Source organism: Peromyscus maniculatus, chromosome 17 (genome assembly GCF_049852395.1).
Source record: "Peromyscus maniculatus bairdii isolate BWxNUB_F1_BW_parent chromosome 17, HU_Pman_BW_mat_3.1, whole genome shotgun sequence".
In the NCBI taxonomy this organism is placed as follows: domain Eukaryota; kingdom Metazoa; phylum Chordata; class Mammalia; order Rodentia; family Cricetidae; genus Peromyscus; species Peromyscus maniculatus.
Window position 1 is genome coordinate 5,180,408 of NC_134868.1, and position 27,224 is coordinate 5,207,631.

General features: G+C 35.8%; 1 protein-coding gene across 1 annotated transcript; it reads right to left on the bottom strand.

Moving 5' to 3' along the window:
* Positions 1 to 624: 624 nt before the first annotated feature.
* LOC143269141 (vomeronasal type-2 receptor 116-like) lies at positions 625 to 23,541 on the bottom strand. The gene is made up of 5 exons (XM_076553828.1): positions 23,206 to 23,541; positions 22,033 to 22,842; positions 20,952 to 21,179; positions 20,141 to 20,264; positions 625 to 1,571 (listed from the first exon to the last, which is right to left on the bottom strand). The coding sequence occupies exons 1-5, from the start codon at positions 23,539 to 23,541 to the stop codon at positions 625 to 627; spliced, it is 2,445 nt and encodes an 814-aa protein (XP_076409943.1).
* Between the last annotated feature and the right edge of the window lie 3,683 nt (positions 23,542 to 27,224).

Here is a 27,224-nt window from a genome sequence, read left to right on the forward strand (position 1 = left end):
GAGTTTGATGGTTTTACAAACAGCAAATTGTGGAAGATAAAATAGGCACAAATGAATAATCTCTAAAAATCAATATAGCAAATTAAGTCAGTGATTAACAGGTGAAAACTCAGAGAGAGAATTAAAGTTTGATACTGTTGAAAAATTTAAAGATGATCCAATAATTGCTGTTAAATCATAGGGTTACAGTTAGTAGATGAAAGGAGTACATGTGTATATTTAATAAAAATTAGAAAACACACAAATGCATGCAAAATTAATACATTAGTGTATACAAAATACAATGTAACAATAGTTATTTTCCAAAGCACAATATGAGATAATGGACTGCAGATATTCAAAGGTTGGATGGGATAAAATAATGTGAGGAAACTAAATATCTAGACTGGATAAACAAAATGCCTGTTATATATTCCAAGGTGACAAGACGAAGCTTCATATTTAAAGGAAGAATCATATATTTCTAAAAATAAAGTGTGTGTGGGGGGAGTAAGAGGTGAAGGGCTGATGGCTATGGTTTGTAGTACTTCAAATGTTAGAATAATCCCAGAGCCATATGTCCATAATAGCAAAACCAAGAGTACAGTGTGATGACTGGAGTATATTGTAACTGTCCCAAGATACTCAATGTAGGAAACAAACAAGTTTAATTTCAGACATTTTAGTTTCAAAATGTTTCTTATTCCTACAATGATAACCATAAATTCTTTCTGGCCTTAACAGAATAATATAGCACTTTGGGAGAAAAATGCATCCTAGAAGACAAGCACTAGAAGCCAAGATAGAAAATACCTCTGTGGCCACCACAGCCTTGCCCTTGGTGCTTTGGTAGACAGGAAGGAAGGTGACCCAGACACTACAAAAAACCAGCATGCTAAAGGTCAGGAACTTGGCTTCATTAAAAGTATCAGGCAGGTTTCTCACAAGAAAAGCCAGGGTGAAGCTCCCCACTGCCAGGCAGCCCAGGTATCCAAGGACACAGTAAAAAGCAGTGACTGAACCCTTGTTGCACACAATGATGATGTGATCATATTCTGAGTGTGTATCTATGTCAACAAAAGGAGGTGATGTCCCCAGCCATATGCCAAGGGGAATAAGTTGGATCAGAGTGCAGAAGGGAACTATGAAGTTAGGTACTCTTGATATCAACAACCATCTCATCCTTCTTCCTGGAGAAGTAATGCTGAATGCCAGAACCACAGTAACAGTTTTGGCTAAGACAGTGGAAAGAGCCACAGTGAACACAGCTGAAAATACTGTCTGCTGTAGAATGCAAGTGGCTGTGTTGGGATAACCAATGAAGAGCAAAGGACAGAGAAAACAGAGGGTGAGGGAGATGAGCAGAATATAGCTAAGTGTTCTATTATTAGCTTTGACAATTGGAGTGGTTCGGTGTTTTACAAAGATCCCAAGAATAGAAACTGCCAGTCCAGAGAAGAACAAGGATAAGGAGGTTAAAATCATCCCCAAAGCATCTTCATAGGATAGGAAGGTCACACCTTTTTGAATGCAGTGAATTCTCTGCATATTGGCATATTGATTATCTCCACACCTCAAACACTGCTCCATATCTGTTGTGAAATAAAAAGTTTTGAGGGAAATTTATTAGTAAGAGACCAGGAAATGGGGAGATTCCACATTTAGTCATCTCTTGTCACCAAATGAAACCTTCAGTGCTTGAAATGTGTTCCATCAGATGGAATTTTTATCAAAAGGGGCTCTGTTAACTCCATCAAACAATATATTCATCTAGGCTATTTTTTACTCTCCAAAAACTAAGAGGAAGGTCCTCTTGCTGAAGACTATGCCTAGATAATACATTAAACACAGAGAAAATGACAAGTTTCCTAATTAGAACCTCCAGCCCTAATGACTAATGTTGATGGTACTAATGATTAATCTGAAACCTACCAAAAGATAATGGTGAACAGTACCTTAGCTATAATCCCAGTATCAAACATGGAGGTCTTGAGGTCTGTACAGACAGACAAAAAGTGACAGACTTGTGTAGGAAGTGGAAGTGATGTAGTTGGAATAAGAGAGCCAATGAGAGAACAGAACAGAAAAGGCATATAAATGTGAGTATACAGAAAGAAGCTCTTCTTGGAAGCTGCAGAGTTGGTGAGGTGAGGCTAGCTCATGGTTCTTCCTATACCTCTGATCTTTCTTTTGGGCTTTAACTAAAATTTCTGGCTCTGTGTTTTTTATTTATTAAGACCATTTAGAAATTTGTCTACAAGTGGCACCCAATGAACTTGGCAAGAATTCATTCAAAAATGCTTGTGGGCTTACAGGGCCCCTGGCTCAGGCCTGGTTGCAAAGGTCAGGCCAGTGCACATGGCTAGAGTCTCTTTGGCTTTCTTTCTCATGGTGGGTGGTATGGTCTCTCTCTCTCTCGATTCCCATCTCAGACAGCTACCACACTAGGTAGCTGCTTTGAAAATCTCTTGGACTTCTACTGTTCTATGCAATGACAAATTTGGTAAGTCAATTAAGATATCTTAAAGAGTGAAATTAGTTAAAAATTGTTTTTTCCACATTAAAAAAATGGGAAACGTCTTTACTATGCAATAAATTTTGTTACTGATAACATATAAGGCAGTCTGAAAATGGAACAATAAAATGAGAGTATAATTAATATTGATGGGATTAGAAATTATGAATATTATTTGCTTGATTATTTTCATTTGAGCATTAAAAATGTTGGTCAATTTAAGTAATAAGATAAAAGATTTAGACAAAAATGTTAAAATGAATCATAGAGAAATTCAGACCCAGACAGGAGAATTTAAAGGTGAATCTAATTCAGTGTTGACTTTAGAAAAACTTGTTAAAATGAATTATAGACAAATTCAGACCCATACAGAATTTAAAGGTGAAATTATTTCAGGATTGAATTATACAGTTACAGAGAGACAGCCTGTTTTCAAACAAACAAAATTAATCTATCTAGTAACCTTACAGGAAATACCTCCTCAAGGGCATGTACAAGCTAATTGGAATCCGGTGGAAATGTTAGTTTTAAGGAGATTTAAACTAGCTATAGTAACATATGGCATTCATTCTTCATTTGTAAAGCAGATGTTAAACTTTTGATGAATTTGTGTAGAATTATCTCTCATGACTGGAAATAATTAATTACAGTTGTCTTAGAGGCTGGAGCACAATTTCAATGGACAACTTGGTTTAAAGAGGAAGCTAAAACAATAGAACAAGAACATAGGACTAGAGGTGTGGATATTTCCAAGGATCAGCTTCTTGGAGAAGGCAATTACCCTGATATACAAAGACAATATTTATAAATTTATGCCACATGGCAGCCATGAATGCATGGGAGAGATTTGAGGAGGCAGGGAAGAAAATTGAATTATTTATAAAAGTTACACAAGGCCCAAAAGAATCCTTCACAGATTTCTTACAAATGCTTTCTTCAGCAGTAAATAGAAGGACATGAAATTCAGAAGCTAGTCAGATAATAATTAAATCTTTGGCTTTTGAGAATGCAAATTCAGCATGCAAAACAATAACCAGTCTTTAAAATGCAAGATCAGTACCCTTGGAGGATCCAATCAGGGATATAATTAAAATTGAGTCTCATGACCATGATGATATGTGGATAGGAGATGTGATATGAAAAACTTTGAGGAAAAATAATAATGTCAGATGTTTCAGTTGCATTAACCAAGGTCATTAGAAAAGGGAGTGTAAACAGGGCTTTCCTAGAAAGAATGTTTATTCAAGGAATAAGGCCAACAGAATGCTTCTTCCTTCTGGATTATACAGAATATGTGGTAAGGGAAAACATTGAACCAATGAATGTAGATCAACAAGGGGCAGACAAAGTAATCCTTTGCCTTTGACATCATGCAATTCTCACAGGAGCCTCATGCAGGACCCCATTACAAATTCAGTTCAGATTTTTTCCTGCCATATTAGAAGAAACCCCTTCTCAGAGCAATTAAATAACCAAATGCATATTGAAATAAACCACGCTGTTCATGATGATGTAACAGCTGTAGCAGAGAGAACAGGAAATTCAGGAGAAACCATAAGGCGAATGTGGCAAACTACTATAAATGAACAAAGAACAAAATTAAAAGTACAAATAGATGTTACAAGAATTGCACCAGAATTTTGGCTTCCAAATTGGCCTCTTAAGGATGTAAATGTTCAGCTGTTAGGGATTAGAACACTACCTCAGTGAAACAGAGTGCAAGATGGCTTGAAAGTATAGGTCCAGAAGGACAGAGAGGAAAATTAAAGCCATCCATGGCAAACATAGCTTTGAACTTAAGGGATCATGATCTGTTACAACAATGGAATACCAAGATTAACAATCCCCCAATCTCAGAAACAAACCATAAACTAATACATGTTTCTGAGAGAAATGTTAGGAGGTATCTATATTAAGACAAGTCACTGGCCATTCAGATTGTGGAACAACGGGGCACAATAACAGCTGAACTTTCAAAGTCACCAACAACTCAACTTTTAAAATGGTTTACAGATAAGCCTGTATGGATTCAGCAATAGCCTTATCAACAGAGAAACTGCAGGCCTTGGAAGAGCTGGTATAAGGGCAGTTAAATGCTCAGCTGATTAAAGAATCAACCAGCCCTTGGAATTCTCCTGTTTTTGTTATTAAAAGAAATCTGGTAATGGAGAATGGTAACAGACCTAAGAGCAGTTAACAAAGTAATTCAGCCAATGACCTCTCTACACTCTAGAATTTTTTTTGCCTCCTTCATTACCTAAAGGATGGCTTCTTATAGTTATCAATTTAAAAGACTGTTTCTTTTCAATACCCTTACAAAAAGAGACAGAGAAAGATTTGACTTCACAATGCCTACTTATAATGATTCTCAGCCAGTCAAGAGATATCAATGGAGGGTTCTCCCACAGGGAATGTTGAATAGCACAACCCTGTGACAATATTTTGTACAACAGTCATTGGAATACATAATATAATTTCCTAAATCTATAATTTATCATTACATGGACTAGCTGATTCAAATGCAGATACTATAGAAAGAATATTTGAAGAAGTAAAGAAAATTTTGCCTTGTTGGGGATTACAAATTTCTCCTGAAAAGATACAAACAGAAGATTCTATTAATTATGTGGGTTACAAAACAGGTCCACAAAAATTAAACCCCAAAAGGTGCAAATTAGAAGAGATCAATTATGTATTTTAATGCCTTTCAAAGATTATTTGAAGACATTTCCCATCTATGAACTGTTGTTGGGGTAAAAAAGGATGAACTGAGTAATTTCTTCAAAACCTTAGGAGGTGACAAGGACTTAAATAGTCCAAGAGAATTATCAGGTGAATCTGAGAGAGAATTGGCTTTGGTGGAAAGGAAAGTACAGGAAGGACACGTGGAAAGTATGGATCCAAAGGTTGATTGAATTTTCGTTATTTTACCCTCTAAGCATTCTCCTACAGGAATTTTAATGCAGAGGGAAAACATTATATTTTAATGGCTATTTCCATGATATAAACAGAGTAAAAAATTACAAACTTATGTGGAAAAGATATCTGATATGATTTTAAAAGGAAAATTGAGACTTTGTCAGTTCAGCAGGAATAGACACAGCAAAAATTATAGTACCTTTAAATAAGGATAACATAAACAAATTATGGGCAGAAAGTGAACCTTGGCAAAGATCTTGCAATAATTTTTTTGGGAGAGATATCCCAAAAGTGATAGAATTCAACTTATAATGAGAGTTGATTGGATTCTGCCTCAAATTGCTTGGGAAACACCCATATCTGGAGCTCATACATTTTATATAGAGGCGAACAAACAAGGAAAGGCATGTTACAAGTCAGAAAATTTAAGTCAAGTGATTCAAAGTCCTTATTATTTGGTTCAAAAATTGGAAGTGTATGTTATTCTGTTGGTATTAATGGATTTTTCTGAACCTGTCAACATAGTTACTGACTCTCAGTGTTCTGAAAGGGTGGTCTTACATATTGAGACTTAATAATTTATTCCTGATGAGTCATAATTAACTTTGGTTTTTATTCACTTTCAAGACATAATCAGGAATAGGAAGCAGCCCTTATATATAAGTCATATCTGATACCATATATGTCTGCCAGGCCCTGTAGCAAAAGGTAATGATGAGATTGATAAACAGTTGATAGGAAATGTGCTGGTGGCCTCAGAATTTCATAAAAAACATCATGTCAATAGTAAAGGTTTAACAATGGATTTTTCAGTAACCTGGCAACAAGCCAAGAAATTGTAAGGAAATGTCCTACTTGTTCTTTTTACAATCAGACTCCACTACCAGCAGGATGTGACACGAAGGGTACTCAGAGAATGAAATCTGTCAGATGGATGTGTTTCACTTTGCAGAATTTGTCAAATGCAGAAATGTGTATACCACACCAAAGATACTTATTCAGGATTTCAATGAGCAACTGCTCTGAGTTCTGAAAAAGCTGATTCAGTAATCACACATTTTCTAGAAGTTATGGCCATCATGGTTATACCTGCACAAATAAAAACTAGCAATGCTTAACTGATGTCATGAACCAAATGGACGTAATAGATATCTACAGAACATTCCATCCTAACAAAAAAGAATATACCTTTTTCCCAGCATGCCATGGAACTTCCTTTAAAATTGACCACATACTTGGCTACAAAGCAAATCTCAACAGATACAAAAAATTGGAATAACCTGTGTTCCAATACACCACCATGGTTTAAAGTTCAACAACAACAAAAACTACAGAAAACCAACAGTCTCATGGAAACTGAATAATGCTCAACCGAATCAACAATGGGTTAAGGAAGAAATAAAGAAAAGAAATTAAAGATTTCCTAGAGATCAATGAAAATGAAGACACCTCATACCCAAACTTATGGGACACTATGAAAGCAGTGCTAAGAGGGAAATTCATAGCACTAAATGCCCACATAAAGATGTTGGAGAAATCTCACATTAGTGACTTAACAGCACACCTGAAAGCTCTAGAACAAGAAGAAGCAAAGTCTCCCAGGAAACATAGATGCCAGGAAATTATCAAAGTGAGAGGTGAAATTAATAAATTAGAAACTAAGAGAATAATACAAAAAATTAATGAAACAAAGAGTTGGTTCTTTGAGAAAATCAACAAGATAGACAAGCCCTTATCTAAACTAACCAAAAGACAGACAGAGAGAGAATCCAAATCAACAAAATCAGAAATAAAAAGGGGGACATAGCAACTGACATTGAGGAAATCCAGAGAATTATCAGGTCATATTTCAAAAACCTCTACTCCACAAAACTGGAAAACCTAAAAGAAATGGACATTTTTCTGGATAGGTACCACATACCTAAGTTAAATCAAGACCAGATAAACTATTTAAATAGTCCAATAACCCCTAAGGAAATAGAAACAGTCATTAAAATTCTCCCAACCAAAAACAGCCCAGGACCAGATGGTTTCAGCAAAGAATTCTAACAGATCTTCAGAGAAGAGTTAATACCAATACTCTCGAAATTGTTCCACATAATAGAAATGGAAGGAACATTACCAAACTCCTTCTATGAGGCTACAATTACCCTGATTTCTAAACCAAACAAAGATACATCAAAGAAAGATAACTACAGACCGATCTCCCTAATGAACATTGATGCAAAAATACTCAATAAAACACTGGCAAACAGACTCCAAGAACACATCAGAACAATTATCCACCATGACCAAGTAGGCTTCATCCCAGGGATGCAAGGGTGGTTCAACATACGAAAGTCCATCAATGTAATACACCATATAAACAAACTGAAAGAAAAAAACATGATCATCTCACTAGATGCAGAAAAGGCATTTGACAAAATCCAACACCCCTTCATGATAAAAGTCTTGGAGCGATCAGGAATACAGGGAACATACCTAAACATAATAAAGGCAATTTACAGCAAGCCAACAGCCAACATCAAATTAAATGGAGAGAAACTCAAAGCAATTCTACTAAAATCAGGAACGCGGCAAGGCTGTCCACTCTCCCCATACTTATTCAATATAGTACTTGAAGTTCTAGCCAGAGAAATAAGACAACATAAGAAGATTAAGGGGATACAAATTGGAAAGGAAGAAGTCAAGCTTTCCCTATTTGCAGATGACATGATAGTATACTTGAGTGACCCCAAAGATTCCACCCAGGAACTGACAATGCTTATGAACACCTTCAGCAACATAGCAGGATACAAGATCAACTCAAAAAAATCAGTAGCCCTCCTATATACAATGGACAAAGAAGCTGAGAAGGCAATCAGAGATACATCACCCTTTACAATAGCCACAAATGACATAAAATACCTTGGGGTAACACTAACCAAGCAAGTGAAGGACCTATATGACAAGAACTTTAAGTCCCTGAAAAAAGAAATAGAAGAAGATGTCAGAAAATGGAAAGATCTCCCATCCTCAAGGATAGGCAGGACCAACATAGTAAAAATGGCAATTTTACCAAAAGCAATCTACAGATTCAATGCAATCCCCATCAAAATACCAACACAATTCTTCACAGACCTGGAAAGAGTAATACTCAACTTCATATGGAAAAACAAAAAACCCAGGATAGCCAAAAGAATCCTGTACAATAAAACAACCTCTGGAGGCATCACAATCCCTGACTTCAAGCTCTACTATAGAGCTACTGTAATAAAAACAGCTTGGTATTGGCATAAAAACCGACATGTGGACCAATGGAATTCAATTGAAGACCCTGACATTAACCCACACACCTATGAACATATAATTTTTGACAAAGAAGCCAAAAGTGTACAATGGAAAAAAGAAAGCATCTTCAACAAATGGTGCTGGCATAACTGGATATCAACGTGTAGAAGGCTGCAAATAGATCCATATCTGTCACCGTGCACAAAATTTAAGTCCAAGTGGATCAAGGACCTCAACATAAATCCAGCTACTCTGAACCTGCTAGAAGAGAAAGTAGGAAGGAGTCTTGAACATATGGGCATAGGAGATCACTTCCTAAATACAACACTAGTAGCACAGACACTGAGAGAAACAATCAGTCAATGGGACCTCTTGAAACTGAGAAGCTTTTGTAGAGCAAAGGATACGGTCAACAAGGCAAAACAACAGCCTACAGAATGGGAAAAGATCTTCACCAACCCCACATGTGACAGAGGACTGGTATCCAGAATATATAAGGAACTCAAGAAATTAGACATCAAAACGACCAACAGTCCAATTAGAAATGGGCTTTAGAACTAAACAGAGAATTCTCAACAGAGGAAACTCAAATGGCTTGAAGACATTTAAGGAATTGCTCAACATCCCTAATCATTAGGAAAATGCAAATCAAAACAAATCTGAGATACCACCTTATGCCTGTCAGAATAGCTAAGATAAAAAACACTGAAGACACTTTATGCTGGAGAGGATGTGAAACTAGGGGAACTCTCCTCCACTGCTGGTGGGAAAGCAAACTTGTACAACCACTTTGGAAATCAATATGGCGCTTTTTTTAGAAAATTGGGAATCAATCTCCCCCAAGATCCAGCTATACCACTCTTGGGCATATACCCAAGAAATGCTCAATCATACCACAAGAGCGCTTGCTCAGCTATGTTCATATCAGCATTGTTTGTAATAGCCAAAACCTGGAAACAACCTAGATGCCCTTCAACTGAAGAATGGATAAATAAATTGTGGCACATATACACAATGGAATACTACTTAGCAGAGAAAAACAATGACATCATGAGGTTTGCAGGCAAATGGATGGATCTAGAAAAAAATCATCCTGAGTGAGGTAACCCAGACTCAGAAAGGCAAATATGATATGTACTCACTCATAGGAGGATGCTAGATGTGGAACAAGGATGACTGAACTGCTACTCACATCACCAGTGAGGCTACCTGGAAATCAGGACCCCAAGAAAGACATGGAGAAATGGATGAGATCTACATGAACAGCCTGGACATGAGTGGGAGCAATGAAGGGCGAGGGTCGAGGGAAAGAGAGCGGGAGATCCTAGCTGGATCAAGAAAAGAGAGGGTTAACAAGGAATAGGAGACCATGGTAAATGAAGACCACATGAGAAAAGGAAGAAACAAAGAGCTAAAGAGGCCCACAGAAATCCACAAAGATACCCCCACAAAAGACTGCTGGCAATGGTCGAGAGACAGCCAGGACTGACCTACTCTGGTGATGGGATGGCCAAACACCCTAATAGTTGTGCCATAAACACCATCCAAGGACTGAGGAATCTGGATGCAGACATCCACGGCTAGGCCCCGGGTGGAGTGCTGGGAGTATAATGAGTGAGAAAGAGGAGGGTTTATATGAGGAGAATTGATGAAACCAAGGTTGGATAAAGCACAGGGACAAATAACCAAACGAATGGAAACACATGAACTATGAACCAAAGGCTGAGGGGCCCCCAACTGGATCAGGCCCTCTGAATAGGTGAGACAGTTGATTGGCTTTATTTGTTTGGGAGGCATCTAGGCAGTGGTACCAGGTCCTGGGCTCGTTGCATGAGTTAGCTGTTTAAAACCTGGGACTTATGCAGGGACGCTTGGCTCAATCTGGGAGGAGAGGACTGGACCAGCCTAGACTGAGTCTATCAGGTCAATCCCAGTCCTCGGGGGAGGCCTTGATCTGGAGGAGGTGGGAATGGGGGGTGGGCTGGGTGTAAGGGGAGGGGGGCAAGAAGGGAGAGAACAAGGGAATCAGTGGCTGTTATGTAGAACTGAATAGTATTGTAAAATAAAAAAAAGACTATAACTGAAAAAAAACTAGGAATGCTTCCACCTATGTCTGGTAAAATGAAGCATTTTTTTTGCTTATTATAGTATAAAGCATATTACAGGTATAGCACATAATCCTACAGGCCAAGTAATCATAAAAGGATCAAGGTGAACTCTAAAGTATATGATAAGTAAACAGAAACGGGTAACAAAGACCTCCCCAGAAATAGATTACATAAGGCTCTAATAATTTTGAATTTTCTCAATGCTAATGAGAAAGGAACAACAGCTGTGGAAAGACAATGCATAATAGAAACAACTACATAAGTAAATCAGCCTAGATACTTTAAAGATGTGCTAACCTCAGAATGGAAACCAGGATATGTACAACATTGGGGATGATGTTTTGCTTTTGTTTCTACAGAAGAAGAAAAGCTATGGACACCATCAAAATTGATTTGAATTACAGAAATCTCTTAATTAGAAAAGGTGATAGTTTATTGCCAAGAATGACCATCCAATTTAAACTAAATTATACCACTAACAAATGCTTTTCATTTAATCAGATATAACTTGCCAAAAGGAAACCTTCTCAAAGGGGGAAATGTTTTTGTTTTTGTTTTTTCTTTCAGGAGAATGAAGGGTAAATAATCTGAAGAACACAGGTCAAATGAGACATTTGAAGAAAAAGGACAAATCATCTAGAAAAAAATGTCCCAAGAAAAAGAATAAATTGGCCTATTGGTTTATCACATGTAGAATTTCATAAGTCTGCCTAAATGTTTGTTTCTGTTCTTCTCTACAGAGACAACACAAATGGTCATTATGTAGTCCCAGTACAGTTAAAATTAAAGCCGGTTTTGAAGTTGGATAACGGCTCTCTCCTTCTCTACACCCAAGCACGTTTATTAAAGGAAAATGCAAAAATCTCTGTATCATGTCAGAAGAAAGAGCCATCTGATATGGGACAGAAGAAAACCAAAATTAAGGGGCTATTCTATTGCCACTAACCTCAATTCTTTGGTTCTATTTTGATTCTTTAAACTTTTCTTAAGGAAAGAATTTCATATCAAAATTTAAAAGGTTAATAAATATATACATATATATAGTACTTTTGTTATTATATTAATGGTCATATAGAGTACTAATTTTAGAAAAAGGCTTCATTTAGCTGCCTATATATGTTTTTGTATTGGAGTCTCTATCACTTTTCTTCAGGGAATCAAGACCAGGCCTAAGAGCAAATTTGAAATCTCAGAAAGATAATGGGGGTCCCCAAGGATGATTCCACATGCACAATAATATCACTAAGCTGACAAATATCACCCAAAGATCAGCTTTGGACTACAAAGTGTTCAGGACAATTTCAAGATGGCCAGCTAAGATGATCCAGCCTCACAGACTGCTTGAACAAGATCTTGAGGTAAGCCCTACACTTTCACATTATACAGAGACAGGACAACAAATGATATAATTTCCTCTCCAGGAACTTGAATATTAACCAAAATTTTTCTTTTCAGAATCCCCTAAAGATGTGTTTGCCCACAGCAGGAAGCAATTTTAAGAACACGGCATGCACATATACAAGATGTGGGCCAGGTGGTTTATGGTCTTTCATTGGGTTTTGGGTTTGGGATACTTGTCATTGTTTAGGATGGTTGGTTACAAGTTGTTATTGCTAATTGTCAGGAAAAATACTAAACAAAGATTAGATTTAAGGTTCTTGTTTGAAAAAAAAGATATAGAAATGATAGAATAAAGGTTAGATTATTGAATCTACTCCTAAAAGAAATAAGAGAGGATATAGACATGACATAGATAAAAGGTAAATTATTGAATCTACTTTTAACATGCAACTACTAGTTTTAAAATATTTTACAATGGATTTGATTTTTGTATATTATATACAAATTATATATATTGATACTAATTTGAGATTTATTTTATTAGAAAATTCTATACATGTATTTCTAATCTTGTTCAAAGTATTGTACCTATACAGTTAATTTAACAATGTTATAGAATTTTGTTAATCCTTGAATGTTTTTATTACCAACTATTAGGATATAAAGTAATGAAAGTTAGTAGTTAAACAATCGAACTTATAGTCATACTAGATATGTTCTCAAGGTCAAGGTCAAGAAGAGATATATTTTAGATAGAGAAGTCATCAACAAACACTTCAGAGATCTACAGAATATGGCATTTAAAATGTTTAATAATGTAGTTTTGTGGTTTTGTTTTGTTTTGTTTTTGTTTTTTGTTTTTTTATACTATGAGACATGTCTGCTCCTGGTATCACCAATGGCTTCTGGTGTGCAGAGGAACAGTAGGTGAAACAGTTTTTCTTGGAGGAGTAACTAGGATGACAAAGTTTGGCCTCTCAATGGATTTTACAAAGGAGATGAATCCACCCACAAGCCAAGAAGAATGGAATGCAGAGAAGAATAAGATTCTGAGAAGAATGGCATGTGGAGAAGAATGGGATGTGGAGATGAAACCACCCACTAGCCGAGAAGAATGGGAAGCTGAATTCCAAAAACACCAGCAATTTCCAGAATTTAAAATCCTGAATCATGACAGGACACTGGTGGAATTCAAGTTTATCTGGTACATGGAATACTCACACTGAATGTGAAGTCAAGCTGTAGGCCTGGCTTACATCCTACTTCACAAGAGATTCTGTCAGATATGTTAAGCCTGTGGGCCAAAGATGTTGGCTTAATGTGCAGAGAAACTTGGGTGACTGTCCAGGAAGCTGGCTGTTTCTATCATAACTAATTTTTTTGGAAGTCACTTGTTTGCACATCCTGTTTTATTGGTAATATTATTTCCTCCTCTGGTCTTTGAGGGAGTTGAAGATTAGATAGTTGTAGTTACAGTTTTCCTTGTTAAGAAATTCAGAAAAGAAACTCACTAAGAGGTGTTAAGTGTTTAAGTTTGAAAGACATCATAAGATAGTTTTCTATGGGTAATATAAATTCTGATAGAAAGTGAATTAGGTACATTTTGAATTCACCAAACTAGGATAGATAATGGAATATTTTCTCTGAATTTGTCAAATGCAAATGGACTAGACATTGTTGACATATTTATTGCTTGTACATATTGTACATAGTTATTGTTTTTATTGTATATAGTTTCTCTCATATTAGTTTTAAGATTTTTATTTTAATTAGACAGAAATGGGGAAATGTGGTGATATTTTATTTGTGCTTTCTTTAATTAATAAAGCTTGCCTGAAGATCAGAGGGAAGAGTAATCCATTATAAGTAAACAAAGAAGTCAGTAATGGTAGCAAATTCCCTTAATCCTATCAGTTAGTAGGCAGGATCTCTGTGTGTTCAAGGTGACACTAGGGAACAGAGCCATGTTTGGTGACACATGCTTTTAATCCCAGTACCAACCTTAGAGATCTCAAGGTCTGTACACACAGACAGAAAGTGACAGAGCTGTGTAGGAAGAGGAAGTGATGTAGCTGAGATAAGATATCCATTGAGAGAACAGAACAGAAAAGGCATATAACGTGAGTACACAAAAAGAAGCTCTCCTTGGAAGCTGCAGAGTTGAAGAGGTGGGGTCAGCTCATGGTTTGTCCTATTCCTCTGATCTTTCTCTTGGGCTTTAACCCAAATTTCTGGCTCTGTGTTTTTTATTTATTAAGACCATTTAGAAGTTCATATACAATACTGTTTTGGTAATGGAATGCATCAATAAAATGATAGCTAGCAACATTCTGCTATCTTCCTCAGCAGTTATCAGAAAAGCTTCATCCTGAAGTAGATTGAACAAATACAAAGACCCAGAACTAGAAAATATGCAGATAGTGAGAAAACTTAGCATGTTCTGTACTAAATGAGATGTCTATCAAATCCTTCCCTCAGGGCTCAAGGGTATTTGCTGAAGAAGAAGCTGAAAGAGTGTAAAAGCCAATGGGGATGGCAGGCACCAAGAAACAATTGCCTTATAGGCACAAAAGAACTGACATGTATAAGAATTCAACCTGTGGCAGCATGCACAGGGCTGGCACAGGTCTAAGCAACATGGGGATTCCATGCTGAGAAGGGAAGCAGACACAAGTCTCTATATAACCCAGAATCTATCTACAATTAATAATTATCATAAAGGAAAAATTAATTTTCTCCAATAGAGTGCCATTAGGTATACAAATCTTATTTAAGTACAGACTTTATGCCCAGAAATAAATAAACAGCAAGAAACAAACTATGATGTTTTTTAGATTTGTGTTTGTTTTATTTATTTACTTTTGTTGTTGTTGTTTTGGTTTGGTTTTTGGGTTATTTTATCATCTTGTAAAGCTTTGTCTGGTCATTTGTTTCTTTTTTGTCTTACAGGTATTTGGCTTGCATGTCATGGTTTCTGATTATGTGCTTTTATGGGATTTCTCAGTGTGTGAATGTATGTGTCTCTACATGTTCTTGTGAATTTTTATGACTCTCTTCTTTCTATTTATTTTGTCTTATTCTGGTTTGTTTAGTTTACTTTTCTTTCTTTCTTTTTTTATTCCCCTTTGTTCTCTAATAAAAGATAAAGAGAAAAGTGTGGATTTAGGTGAATAGAGAGGTGGAGAGAATCTGGGAGAAGTTGGAAGAAGATAAAAACATTAACAGATTATTTAATGTAAAAATATATTTAAAAATCAAAAACCTTAATTTTTGTAAACTTTGTTACTAAAAGGTCTGAAAATAAATATAAGAATTACAAACCAAAATTACGCATACAAAAACCATATACAATATAATGTACTTAAATACAGTTATAATTTATATTGGAAACAGAAACTGTAAAGTTTCATATCACATTTTACACTTTCAGAATTTAATAAATTTTACTCACTCACTCATCACAAAAAAACTCAAACAAAAATCCATTACAGAATTAGAAAGAGAGAAAAGTTTCAGTAGAATCTTTTAAAAACAAAAGATCCTGGAGCATTGTACTTCAACTTCTAAAACACCACAGATGCAGTTTAGGGTACTCTACCATGCAAAACTATCTGCATCGTTGAAAAAAAAAGAAAAACTTTTTAAGATATAAACAGTCTAAATACTTTATGTACACTAAGCCTGATCTACAGAAAATACTAGACGTAATACTTTAGGCTGAAGAGAGGAATTAGCATACCAAAGAGTGTGTAGAAAGAAAGAAAGGTAAAACTATAATTATTGAAGTAAAAATATGACTAAGGACAAAGACAGAATAAAAGCATCAAGATGACAGCAATCAACTCACATTTTTTAGTAACTTTAAATGGTAAAGGATTCAACTCCCCAGCCAAAAGACACTGAAAGTTCAATGAACAGGAAACAAATACATCCTTTCATTATCTACAAGAAATCCAATGCGTCTTCAGAGTTAGTCACCACCATAGAATCAAAAGACTGGAAAAAAAAATTTCAATCAAATGAGACCAGGAAACAAGCTGTTAATTTCCTAAAATCTTATAAAAGGGACTTCAAACAAAATTCATCAGAAGATATGAAATAGGATACTTGATTCTGGACAAGGGACCAATAAGCCAAGGAAACATTACAATCTGAAGCACATGAAGTCTACACACTGCTACACCCAATTTCTAAAACAATATATTACTAGAAATCAAGGGACTGGTTGACTTCAATTCAGTATTATTGATTACAGTATCCTGCATTGTGAAACACACAGCTCATCTGGACAAAAATAAATGGAGAGAAACAAGATCTAAATGACACTGTATATCAAATGTCCCTCACTGATACTCCAGACAAAAGACTAAAAAATATAAATTGCATCCAGCAGCCCAAGGAAGTTTCTATAAAATCGATGACAAGTCACATATATTAATAACAAAAAACAAAAGCCAGTAATACAATAAAATTTCAATAACTCCACTGATTCTGTCTGTTCAAAATATAATTATACAGTAAATAGCAAAAAACAATATAGTAATAAAAACCACTAGAAAATATATAAACTTATAGAGATTATATGATACACTCTCAAAGGATAAATGTTTCATGAAATAAACAAGAAAGAAAGTTAAATGTTCTTGGATACACATAGAAAAGAAAACACAAGGCTGGCGGTGGTGGCACATGCCTTTAATCCCAGCACTCAGGAGGCAGAGCCTGGCAAATCTTTGTGAGTTCAAGGTCAGCCTGGGCTACCAAGTGAGTCCCAGGAAAGGCACAAAGCTACACAGAGAAACCCTGTCTTGAAAAACCAAAAAAAAAAAAAAAAAAAAAAAAAAGAAAGAAAGAAAGAAAAGAAAACACAAAACAGCAAATATCTTGGAATTGCTAAAAGCAGTGCTCTGAGAGAAATATACATGCCTGGAAAAATAAAAAAAAATATTGTACAAATATGTCTCTTAATTTTTAAATTCCAGTATTAGGTAAAACAAAAAGCAAACAGTCCTAAGTCCAGTATATTGGACTATATATTAAAAACCTGTACAGAAACTAATGTAAGTGGAACACAAAACAGCAAATGAAACTAAAAGCTGGGTCTTCAAAAAGAAAACAATCTTGACAGTATCTTATCAGAATTAAACAAACACACAAAAGAGATCTAATAAATAAAAATCACACATAATTTGGAAAATATTACAATAAACATCAAAGAACTTTACAATGTTATGAGGGAATACTTAACAGCCTACAAGTTATTACACTTAAAATAGCTTAAGGAAGGAAATGAATTTCTATACAGATCTGAATGATCAAAGAAAATCTAAGAAGCAATGAACAATATAAACAAACAAACACAAATAAGTTGACTGTCCCAGGAATAAAAAAGCCTTCACTATAAAAGGGCTCTGTTTCAAAATTAAAATCTAACATATTTTCAGATAAGACTTTCAACCATTTTTATTTATGAAAATTTTCAATATGCAGAATCATTTTTTTTTCAGTTTGCTGACTGATATAGACAGAGTAGGATGGAATAGAGCACAGAATGTGCAGTTTGGGTTGGACATAAAGATAGGAGATGGTTTAAGTGAAGTGAAATTAGATGAATACAATGTGTTGGGCTGGCATTCAGATATATGTATAGGCTTGTGCCTAGAACTGAGGATAGTGCAAGCGAGGTTGTCCAGTCCAGACCACAATTTATTATTAAATATAAAATTTTACTTCTGAATAATTACATCAGTAATTATTCAAAAAATAGAAATAGAAGGAATACTTGCAAACTGCTTCAATTACATCAGAATTATTCTAATAACAAAGTGGGGAGAAAACTTTACTCCAGTAATGAAAAAGTAATTATAAACCAATATTACTAGTAAAATTAATTTCAAACTCTCAATAAGACAATGCAAAACAAATATCAGCAAAAATCAAACATCAAGTTGCCTTTTCTAAGATATGCAAGTCAATAAAAAAGTACATTATACAAATAGACTTATATAAAAATATCATGATCACCACAGTAGTTGTGTAAATGCCATTAATAAAAATCAGCCTGCCATGCTTAAAGATCTAGGGAGGAAATTATATATGGAGACATACTGCAACTTGATTAAGGATATATTTTGACAAGACCGAAGCCAATATTGTTCTAAAAAGGAAAAAATAAAACCATGCTACTATAATTAGGAAAAAGTTCACAATGTATACTCTCTCTTAATTACTGAGTACAGATACATTATAGGCAGAGAAAGAAATGTTGAACATCTTTCATTCACATTCAAGTTTCACCAGATAAAAATTCAAAACTAAGCCGGGCGTTGGTGGCGCACGCCTTTAATCCCAGCACTCGGGAGGCGGAGGCAGGCGGATCTCTGTGAGTTCGAGGCCAGCCTGGGCTACCAAGTGAGCTCCAGGAAAGGCGCAAAGCTACACAGAGAAACCCTGTCTCGAAAAACCAAAAAAAAAAAAAAAAAAATTCAAAACTAAAATTCCCTTATGCATCATATATAAGCACTACACCAACCCAGATTTTGGACATCTTGTATCAGGTTCTATTCAGATAAGTCTACCTCATCCTCTCCTCCACATGACTTTCCCAACCTTCAGATCTACACAAGGACCCACATCCATTGTCCTGGTCTATTCTGAATAACCAACCAGCTTTACTCCAGAATTCATGATCTGGACACAACCCATGTCTCCCTTCCACAACCTATATATCCCTTGAATACTGCACCACAATTCTCTGCCCAGATAGATCCTATACAACTTGTGAACATTTCTAGACAGATGAGCCTGCCTGATCCTCTTCTTCATACTCCAAACCGAACCCCCAGATCAAACCTGGGCCCAATCCATTGTTCTGGTCTGGACTGGATCATCCCTCTTTCACTATTCCCTGTTCTAGACACAACTCTGTACATATATCATGCATGCCAGTCCAGCTTGTGGTGTCCATATTATTTCAAATCCAATTAAGCCTTCTCCAGCCTTTATACTCAACCCAAACTTCACATTCTGTGCTCTATTCCATCCTACTCTGTCTATATCAGTCAGCAAACTGAAAAAATGATTCTGCATACACTGAACTCATCATAAAAATACCAATAAAATAAAAAAGATCAAAGCAGTATCCCATCCTCTCTGAATTCATCAGTCTAACAGAAATGGTTTCAACAAGAATTACCAAGATAAAATATGGGACAAAGAATTTGAGAGAACCATCGTAAACATCAAAGAATAAATGGAGTTTAAAGAAGACATGAAGAAAGAGCTGAATGATTTGAAGAAGCATTACCATAAGGAGAATAAACACTTGAATGATCTCCATGGAAACAAAAACATAAAGTTGATTAAAATGATGAAGACAACCCAGGATTTCAAAACCCATTTATTAATGGAATAAAACCTTTGAAAATAACTGAAGATGAAACACAGGTGGGAGATTCCTCTAATTATTATACAAATAATACAACACAAGAATTCTAGTCCCCAAAGGCATACACTGTGATAGCTTCTTTCCTCAAAATAAAATAATTATCAAGACAGAGTTGTGATTGTATTCTGCTTATTGTATAATTTTGTACTCTCATTTTAATAGTAGATTTTTAAAATAAATAAGTACAGGGAAATTAATACGGTTTTAATGTTATTTTCTTTTTTTTGAAATTAATCTTTTTTTTAATTATTATTATTATTATTATTATTTTACAACACCATTCAGTTCAACATAATAGCCACAGAATCCCCTGTTCTCCCCCTCTCGCCCACCCCTCCCCCCTGCCCACCCCCCATTCCCACCTCCTCCAGATCAAGGTCTCCCCCGAGGACCAGGGTTGACCTGGTAGACTCAGTCCAGGCAGGTCCATTCCCCCCTCCCAGACCGAGCCTGGGACTTATGCAGGGACACTTAATGTTATTTTCTAATGATATCCATTTATTAGATTTAAAGAGGAATACTAAAGAGAAAGGATGACTGTGTCATAATGTTTACACTTACTTGTTTCATTAGAAATCTCATTTTCTGGACAAGGAGTACAATCAAAACAACAGATAGCCTTTCCTTCCATATGTGCTTTCCTGAATCCAGGACTGCAACTCTCACTGCACAGTGATTGTGGGGTCTGAGGAAAATCAGAGATGCACTAGTAACTACTTCATCATTCATGCAACATAACAATAAATACAGTGACTCAGTGAACAGGAACTTTACAACATAACTTTGTGTTCTTCAGTTAAACTGATTCTTTAGAAGTTTTTTGTTTGTATATAAGTTCATGGCATAAAGAGCGTTCTCTAATCCTGATATTCTCTGAGAATTCATGAAAACTGTACAATTTGCATCCTGATAAATTCATGTTCACTAAATTAGTACTTTGTGGATATTTTGAACCTGGTACCAGATGTTTTTTACTTGCTATTTGACTGTCATGTGGAGAATAATTTCCTCTGCTGTGGACTTTTAGTGTAATACCACAGTATAAGACAAATACCAATAAAATACCTAACTATGGTATACAGCAATCTATAGTATGTGTATTAGTATAAGATTAGAGTTCCTTTGACAATTTTATAGTGATGAATGTTAACAAAGACATTGTATTTGGATCTTATGAAAAACATAAATCTAATGCAAAGATTGACAAATACACAAGACCAATTCTATCAGTATAAACAAAAATTCCTTAAATCATATTTGAGAAATGTACATTGGAGGCCAAGAACAGAGTAACCAGAAATCAAGAATAATAAAAACAAGGATATGATGTTAGTTATTTATAGTTCAAAATATTATGTTAGCTTCCACCAACCTCTGTAAATCCTAAGGCCCACTCTATCATGTCCTCGTGTAAGGACAATTGCTGACCAGGAGGTGCAAATGGAGAAAACATTCCTACTTTCAACATGTGCACAAAATTGATTGGAAAATGGCAATAGTTGAGAATATCATATTCTGCCACATATTTCCTTTTCTCATCCAAAATCACTTGGTTAGAATCCAAATGGTAAAGCTGAGTATTCCTTAGAAAGGAGTGTAGCTAGGAGCAATGAATGGTTCAGGTTAATCAGGAAGCAATACATGGAAAAGCCCTTCTTGTTTTTTATCTATTACATCACAAGGCAGATTTACCACAACAACGAATAAAGCATAACAAGTTCAATGGTATGAAAAGCTAAAATTAACTAATATTCCCGAGGTCAATAAGACGAAACAAAATGCACTATGAATCAGAACATGATTAATGTTGTTCATCCAGATCTCAGTAGTGCAGTGACAGCTTGACATATTAAACGATGATCTTAAGATATATAGGTGATATGTAATCTCATGTAATTATTAATACACAAAGTCCTCTTTAAACATCATTTATGTACAATACCCATGTTTTCTCAGCAGCATTTAAGCATCCTAAAGTTATTTTATATATTGCTGGATTTAAAGCAATTCCTAATCAAACATCATTTTTTATATAGAAAATATTTTTTCTGCTGAAGAAATAACTCTAGCAAAATTACATCTGATTTCTATGTGAATCCTGTATTCCATATGTGTATTGGTGTAACCAAACATGCACACACACACGTGCACGCACATACACACACACACACACACACACACACACACACACACACACACACACACACACAAATTTTACAAAAAACAAAATGAGAATGTTGACATAAAATGAATTTCCCATTTCATTCTGGTAATTTGTTCATCAATATGATATCATTACTTATTATATTCTGTCTTACTGCAAACTGCAAAAAGATTTCTGTCTAATATTTCTGTAAATCACACCCACAACTGGTCACTTTCTGTTCCCATAAATTCTTTCTTGAGAAAATTGTCTCTCTTATAATCTGTGGCATCAAAGAAGTGTCCATTACCTTCCAGGGGAAATTTACCAATCTCTTTAAACCTTCTAGTCCCTGAAATTCTACCTGATGAAGAAATAAATCATGAAGAATATGGGCCACAGCATACACAGCATTGTATAGGTTGTAACTCTCCTCACTCATGGCCATGTCAATAAATGGATAAGGTAACATTCCCAAGGAGGCATTGAGTGGACAGTTCTCCAGTTTTGTGCAGTCAGACTCAGAAAATGAACAATCAAACATTGAAGACCAGTGTATAGCTAAGTAAATATCATTTGGGTATTTCAAGGGGTTAATAGCATGGATAAATTTTCTAAAACCTGCGATTTCCTTATGGTGGTGTGAAAACATGAGAGAACCATGAACTGGGTGTAAGAACATACTTTGTTTCATTTTGAAAGAAAGATATGGTGAGGCCATGACCCAGACTTTTTGTGTCATTAGAGAATGTACTACCATGTGAAAAAATGTGATCAGTGAATCAGAGTCAAAATAGACTATAATCACATTTACTGATGATTTCAAGATGTGAAGAATTTCATACACTTTAATATCTGGAGATACTAATGATCTACTGAGTGACATGATTTCCACAAAGGCCACACAGATACCATTCTTGTCCATTTCTATTCTAAAGTCAGACCCAAACTGAAGGCTTCTTTCATCTTCTGAGATACAAAGCCCCACCCAGTTCCAGTGGAAATAACGGATTAAAGAGATCATAGCATGGGCCAGAAAGGTGTCTTTAGGTGCCATCTGATACACAGAAGTTAAATGGGTATTGCCACTCAGGATGGGATCATAACGCCCAATGGTGAGCTAAGAAAATAAGAGAGTTAATAATAATATGAAGACAAGTCTCGCACAATTATGAAACCTATTTGCACTTAACAATAGCTAAAAGTTTGGGAAGGAAGATTGTCTCTTTTCCTAATTACAGTCACCATCCATATCCTCAGAATGTTTTGGAATATTCATAAGACTCAGATTCAGAAAAATACATGGTCTTTTACAACTTCTACCACTTGTCTATTCCTAATGAAGATCCCTCAGTAATTAAGTTTAAACAGAAATTTTGCATGATGCATAAATCCAGTCTCCACTTATCATTTTCCTCCATGAATACATCATTATCACTGAACAAATAATCAATACATTTCACTCTATTCGTGCAATACTCACCTGTGGAAATTTGTACAGCTGCAGCAGTTCTCCAAAGAGAGCAGATGCTGTCCATGATGGTCCTGTAATTAATACTACAGACTTGCTCTCTTTCCTACAGTTGTAATTAGGAATCATTCTGTTAATACCTGAGATCCACTTTAAAGAAATATACATTGTGTCTGCATCAATAAATGGGAAATTATTTGCATCAATTCCCAAAGTCATGTTTGGTAAAATATTAGAGTTTTTGTTGACCTCTTCAACGGCAAAGAGGAAGGACAGAAAAATCATGTAGGTCTTGAGCTTAATCCTATAAAGATGGAAAGGAATCATGAAGAGGAGGGTGAAAGTCATGATTTTATTCAAGAATAATGAAATAAGTTTAAAGATTGTAGTTCATATAGTGACCAATTAAACACACTGAATTTTTACTTTGTCAGCATTTATTAATTGTACAAAATATTGCATTTTATCATTAGAGTTCATAGATGTTTATAATATAATTTTGTCCTTTTCAATTGGCTATTAGCAAAATAGTCCTCCCTGTCTTGTGGTTCCCCTTCCTCTACTGTAAGTTCTCCTAATACTTTCTATTCCCTCTCTTATATTTAATTTAATAATTACTATTTTGTGTATACATACTGAATACTTTATGACTACACACTGCTGATTCTATTTAGTTTTGCTCATAATGTAATATATGTATGTATATGAATACAAGTTATTATTCATATCTATTTAATTTATATATATTTTTGGAATGAATATTGGACCAATATTGGACCAATGAAACTGGTATTGGATAACCAGTTTGGTGACTCATTCCTGTCAAGACCATTTATCCTCCTCTTGGCAGTCATTAATAGCCTGTAGGAAAAGGGCTAGGGGTTCATGGTATTTTCTCCACTCATGTGGCTAAGTCTAGTAGTGTTGTCACCTCTCAAGCCTTGTTTAGGCTACCATACCATTGAGAATTCATTTGAACAGCTTTTTTTTCCTATGTAGAGCATACAATCCCACAGAAGATGTCCTTATCCTCTGTCTTTTAAAATCCTTCTATCCTCTCTTTCATGATATTTCCCAGACATATGTGTAGAAATTGAATTCAGGTACCCCTTAGTAACTTGTTACCTGTATACCAACAAGCTGTGGATTTCTGTAATTTAATTTTCTCTATCTATTGCAAAAATAATTTGTTTTGACAAAGAGTGAGAGTGAGAGTGAGAGCTACATTTATCTGTAAGTACAAGGATAAATATTTAGAAAGTGGTTAGAAATTACACTGGCTTAAGAAAGTATGAAACACCTCTCCTGGGCTCCATATTCTGGCCCACAACTCTAACGGCCTTACCAGAGGCTGTTTGGATCTTGGGACCAAGCCCTAGACTGAATGTTCTCTCTAGGCTACATATTCCCACCCACAACTCTAGCTTCTTTACCAGAGGCCAGGCTGGTCCAATGGATTCCAGGTAAGACACCACCCACTGCCAACAAACACTCCTCAAAGCCTACTCAGCATCTCCAGACTGCATCCCCTTGCCTGGGCTCCATAATCTGTCCCACAGATTTGGCACAAAACTTCTGTTTAACACATGGAAAGCCTGATTCTAGGGAAACTATGTCAGATTCTGCCCACTGCCAATTAACAATCTCTAAATATGGCCCAACAGTCTCCAGATGTACCCTCTCTCCTGACCTCTATATGGAAGACCACAACTTCAGGAGAAAATCTCTGCTTTACCAGAGGCCATACCAGTATAGAAATTATAGAGACCAAGCAGGTATCAAGAAACCCAGAGGCCACACAGGTACTTTGAACCTCAAAGGCAATGTGGGTATCCAAAAACTCAGAGTTCTTGAAGGTGACAAAAACAACAGCAGAAACACTCTACTGGGTCTGAAGACTCACAGGTCACCAGAACCCCTTGGTACATATAGAAGACCAGAAATGAAACTGAAACCAAGGAACAAAACACCCATCTAACAAAGACAAACTCAGGAACTAATAACTATAGTCATCCAAAATAAAATGCCTACATGCCAGTGTAAGAACACAATTAACAACAGAAAGGGCAATATTGCATCATCAGAGCCTAGCTATCCTATGACAGCAAGAACTGTCATAGGACCAGTGAGTACAGATCAAAAATAGATATACGAGGCAACCCTTTACTGGTGGGAATTGCCTCAGGGGGCTTCTTGCAGGCCCCAAAATCAAACATAATACGAACATTCCCAGCCACTGTGGAAGAAATTCCTCTCCAGGACAACTGAATAAACCAAAGCCCAAGGTAAAAACCGATACTGCAATGGATGATAAAATAGCTCTGATAGATTGATCACAGTTTACAAAGAACACTATAAAACAAATATTTTGGCAGACTTCCATAAATGAACAAAGACCAAAGCTGGAATGGCTACCCACTAAATTCCCACCCAGCTGAATCACAAGAAAATGACCTTAAGAATAACATTATGCAGATGATCGCATCTTTAAAGAGGAAATGAAAACACCTCCTAAAGTAATTCAGGGGAAGACAACCAAAATATTGGAGGAAAGCAATAAATTCCTTAAAGAAAGTAAAAAAACAGGTGAAAAAAGCTGTTCAAGTCCTGTAAATGGAAATAGAAACAATAGAGAAATTACAGAGGGAATTCTGGAAAGTGAAAACCCAGGTAAGAGAAGAAGAAATTAAAAGGACGCTTGGCTCAGCCTGGGAGGAGGGCACTGGACCTGCCTGAAATGAGTCTACCAGGTTGATCTCAGTCCTCTGGGGAGGCTTTGCCCTGGAGTAGATGGGAATGGGGGGTGGGCTGAGGGGAAGGGGAGGGGAGCGGGAGGGGGGATAACAAGGGAATCCGTGGCTGATATGTAGAACTAAATTATATTGTAAAATAAAATTTAAAAGAAAAAAAGGAACCATCATCAAAATAATAAAAAAGAGGGAAGACAGAATTGTAGGCAATGAACATACAATAGAAGAAACAAATTCATGGGTCAAAAAATGTTAAATCTGAAAAATTTTTAACACAAAAATTCAGGAAATCTGGGACACTATGGAAGGACAAAACATAAGAATAGAAGGAAATGAATCCCTGCTCAAAGGTCAAGAAAATATATTCAACAAAATCACAGAAGAAAATTTATTTTAACTACAGAAGCACATTCCTATAAAGGAACAAGAATCAAACAGAATACCAAATAGATTAGACCAGGAAAAAGTTCCTATGCCACATAATAAAGACATTAAATATGCATAGTAAAGAAATAATATTAAAAGCTTCAAAGAAAAAAGGCCAAATAATCCATAAAGGCATATGCATTAGAATTACACTGGGATAATCAGTGGAGAGCATAAAAGTCAGAATTCCCTGGACAGATGTCTTGCATACTCTATAAGACCATGGATACAAGCCAAGACTACCAGCATAACTTTCAATCATCATAGATGGAAAAAACAAGATATTTCAAAACACATTCAAATTTAAGTAATATCCCTCCACAAATACAGCTTTATAGAAGATAATAGAAAGCAAACACAAACCCAAAGAAGTTAACTAGTGCTACAAAATCATAGGCAAAAATAATTTCACACCAACAAAAGGCAGAGAAAGGAAACACAGACACACAGACACAGACACAGACACAGACACAGACACACACACACACACACACACACACACACACACACACACACACACACATGCACTATCGCCACCACCACCACCAGGAATATAACAGGAATTACCAATTGCTAGTTATTAATATCTCTCAATATCAATGGACTCAATTTCTCAATAAAAAATCACAGGCTAATAAATTGGATACCATCCTTCTGCTACACTGAAGAAACAAACCTTAACACCAAAGATAGACATTACCTCAGAGTAAAGGATTGGAAAATGATGTTCCAATCAAATGAGCAAAGGAGGGAGCTAGTGTAGCTATGCTAATCTAACAAAATAGACTTCCATCCTAAATTAATCAAAGGAGACGGAGAAAGATATTTAATACTCATCAAAGGAAAAATCCTCAA

Excerpts from the sequence above, each read along its gene's own strand:
- LOC143269141 (XM_076553828.1), bottom strand. The coding sequence starts at position 23,541 with ATGACTTTCACCCTCCTCTTCATGATTCCTTTCCATCTTTATAGGATT. Across the intron at positions 22,843-23,205 it reads AGCTGTACAAATTTCCACAG|CTCACCATTGGGCGTTATGA; the intron begins GTGAGTATTGCA and ends TTATTTTCTTAG. Across the intron at positions 21,180-22,032 it reads TGGTAAATTTCCCCTGGAAG|CTACACTCCTTTCTAAGGAA; the intron begins GTAATGGACACT and ends CATTGCTCCTAG.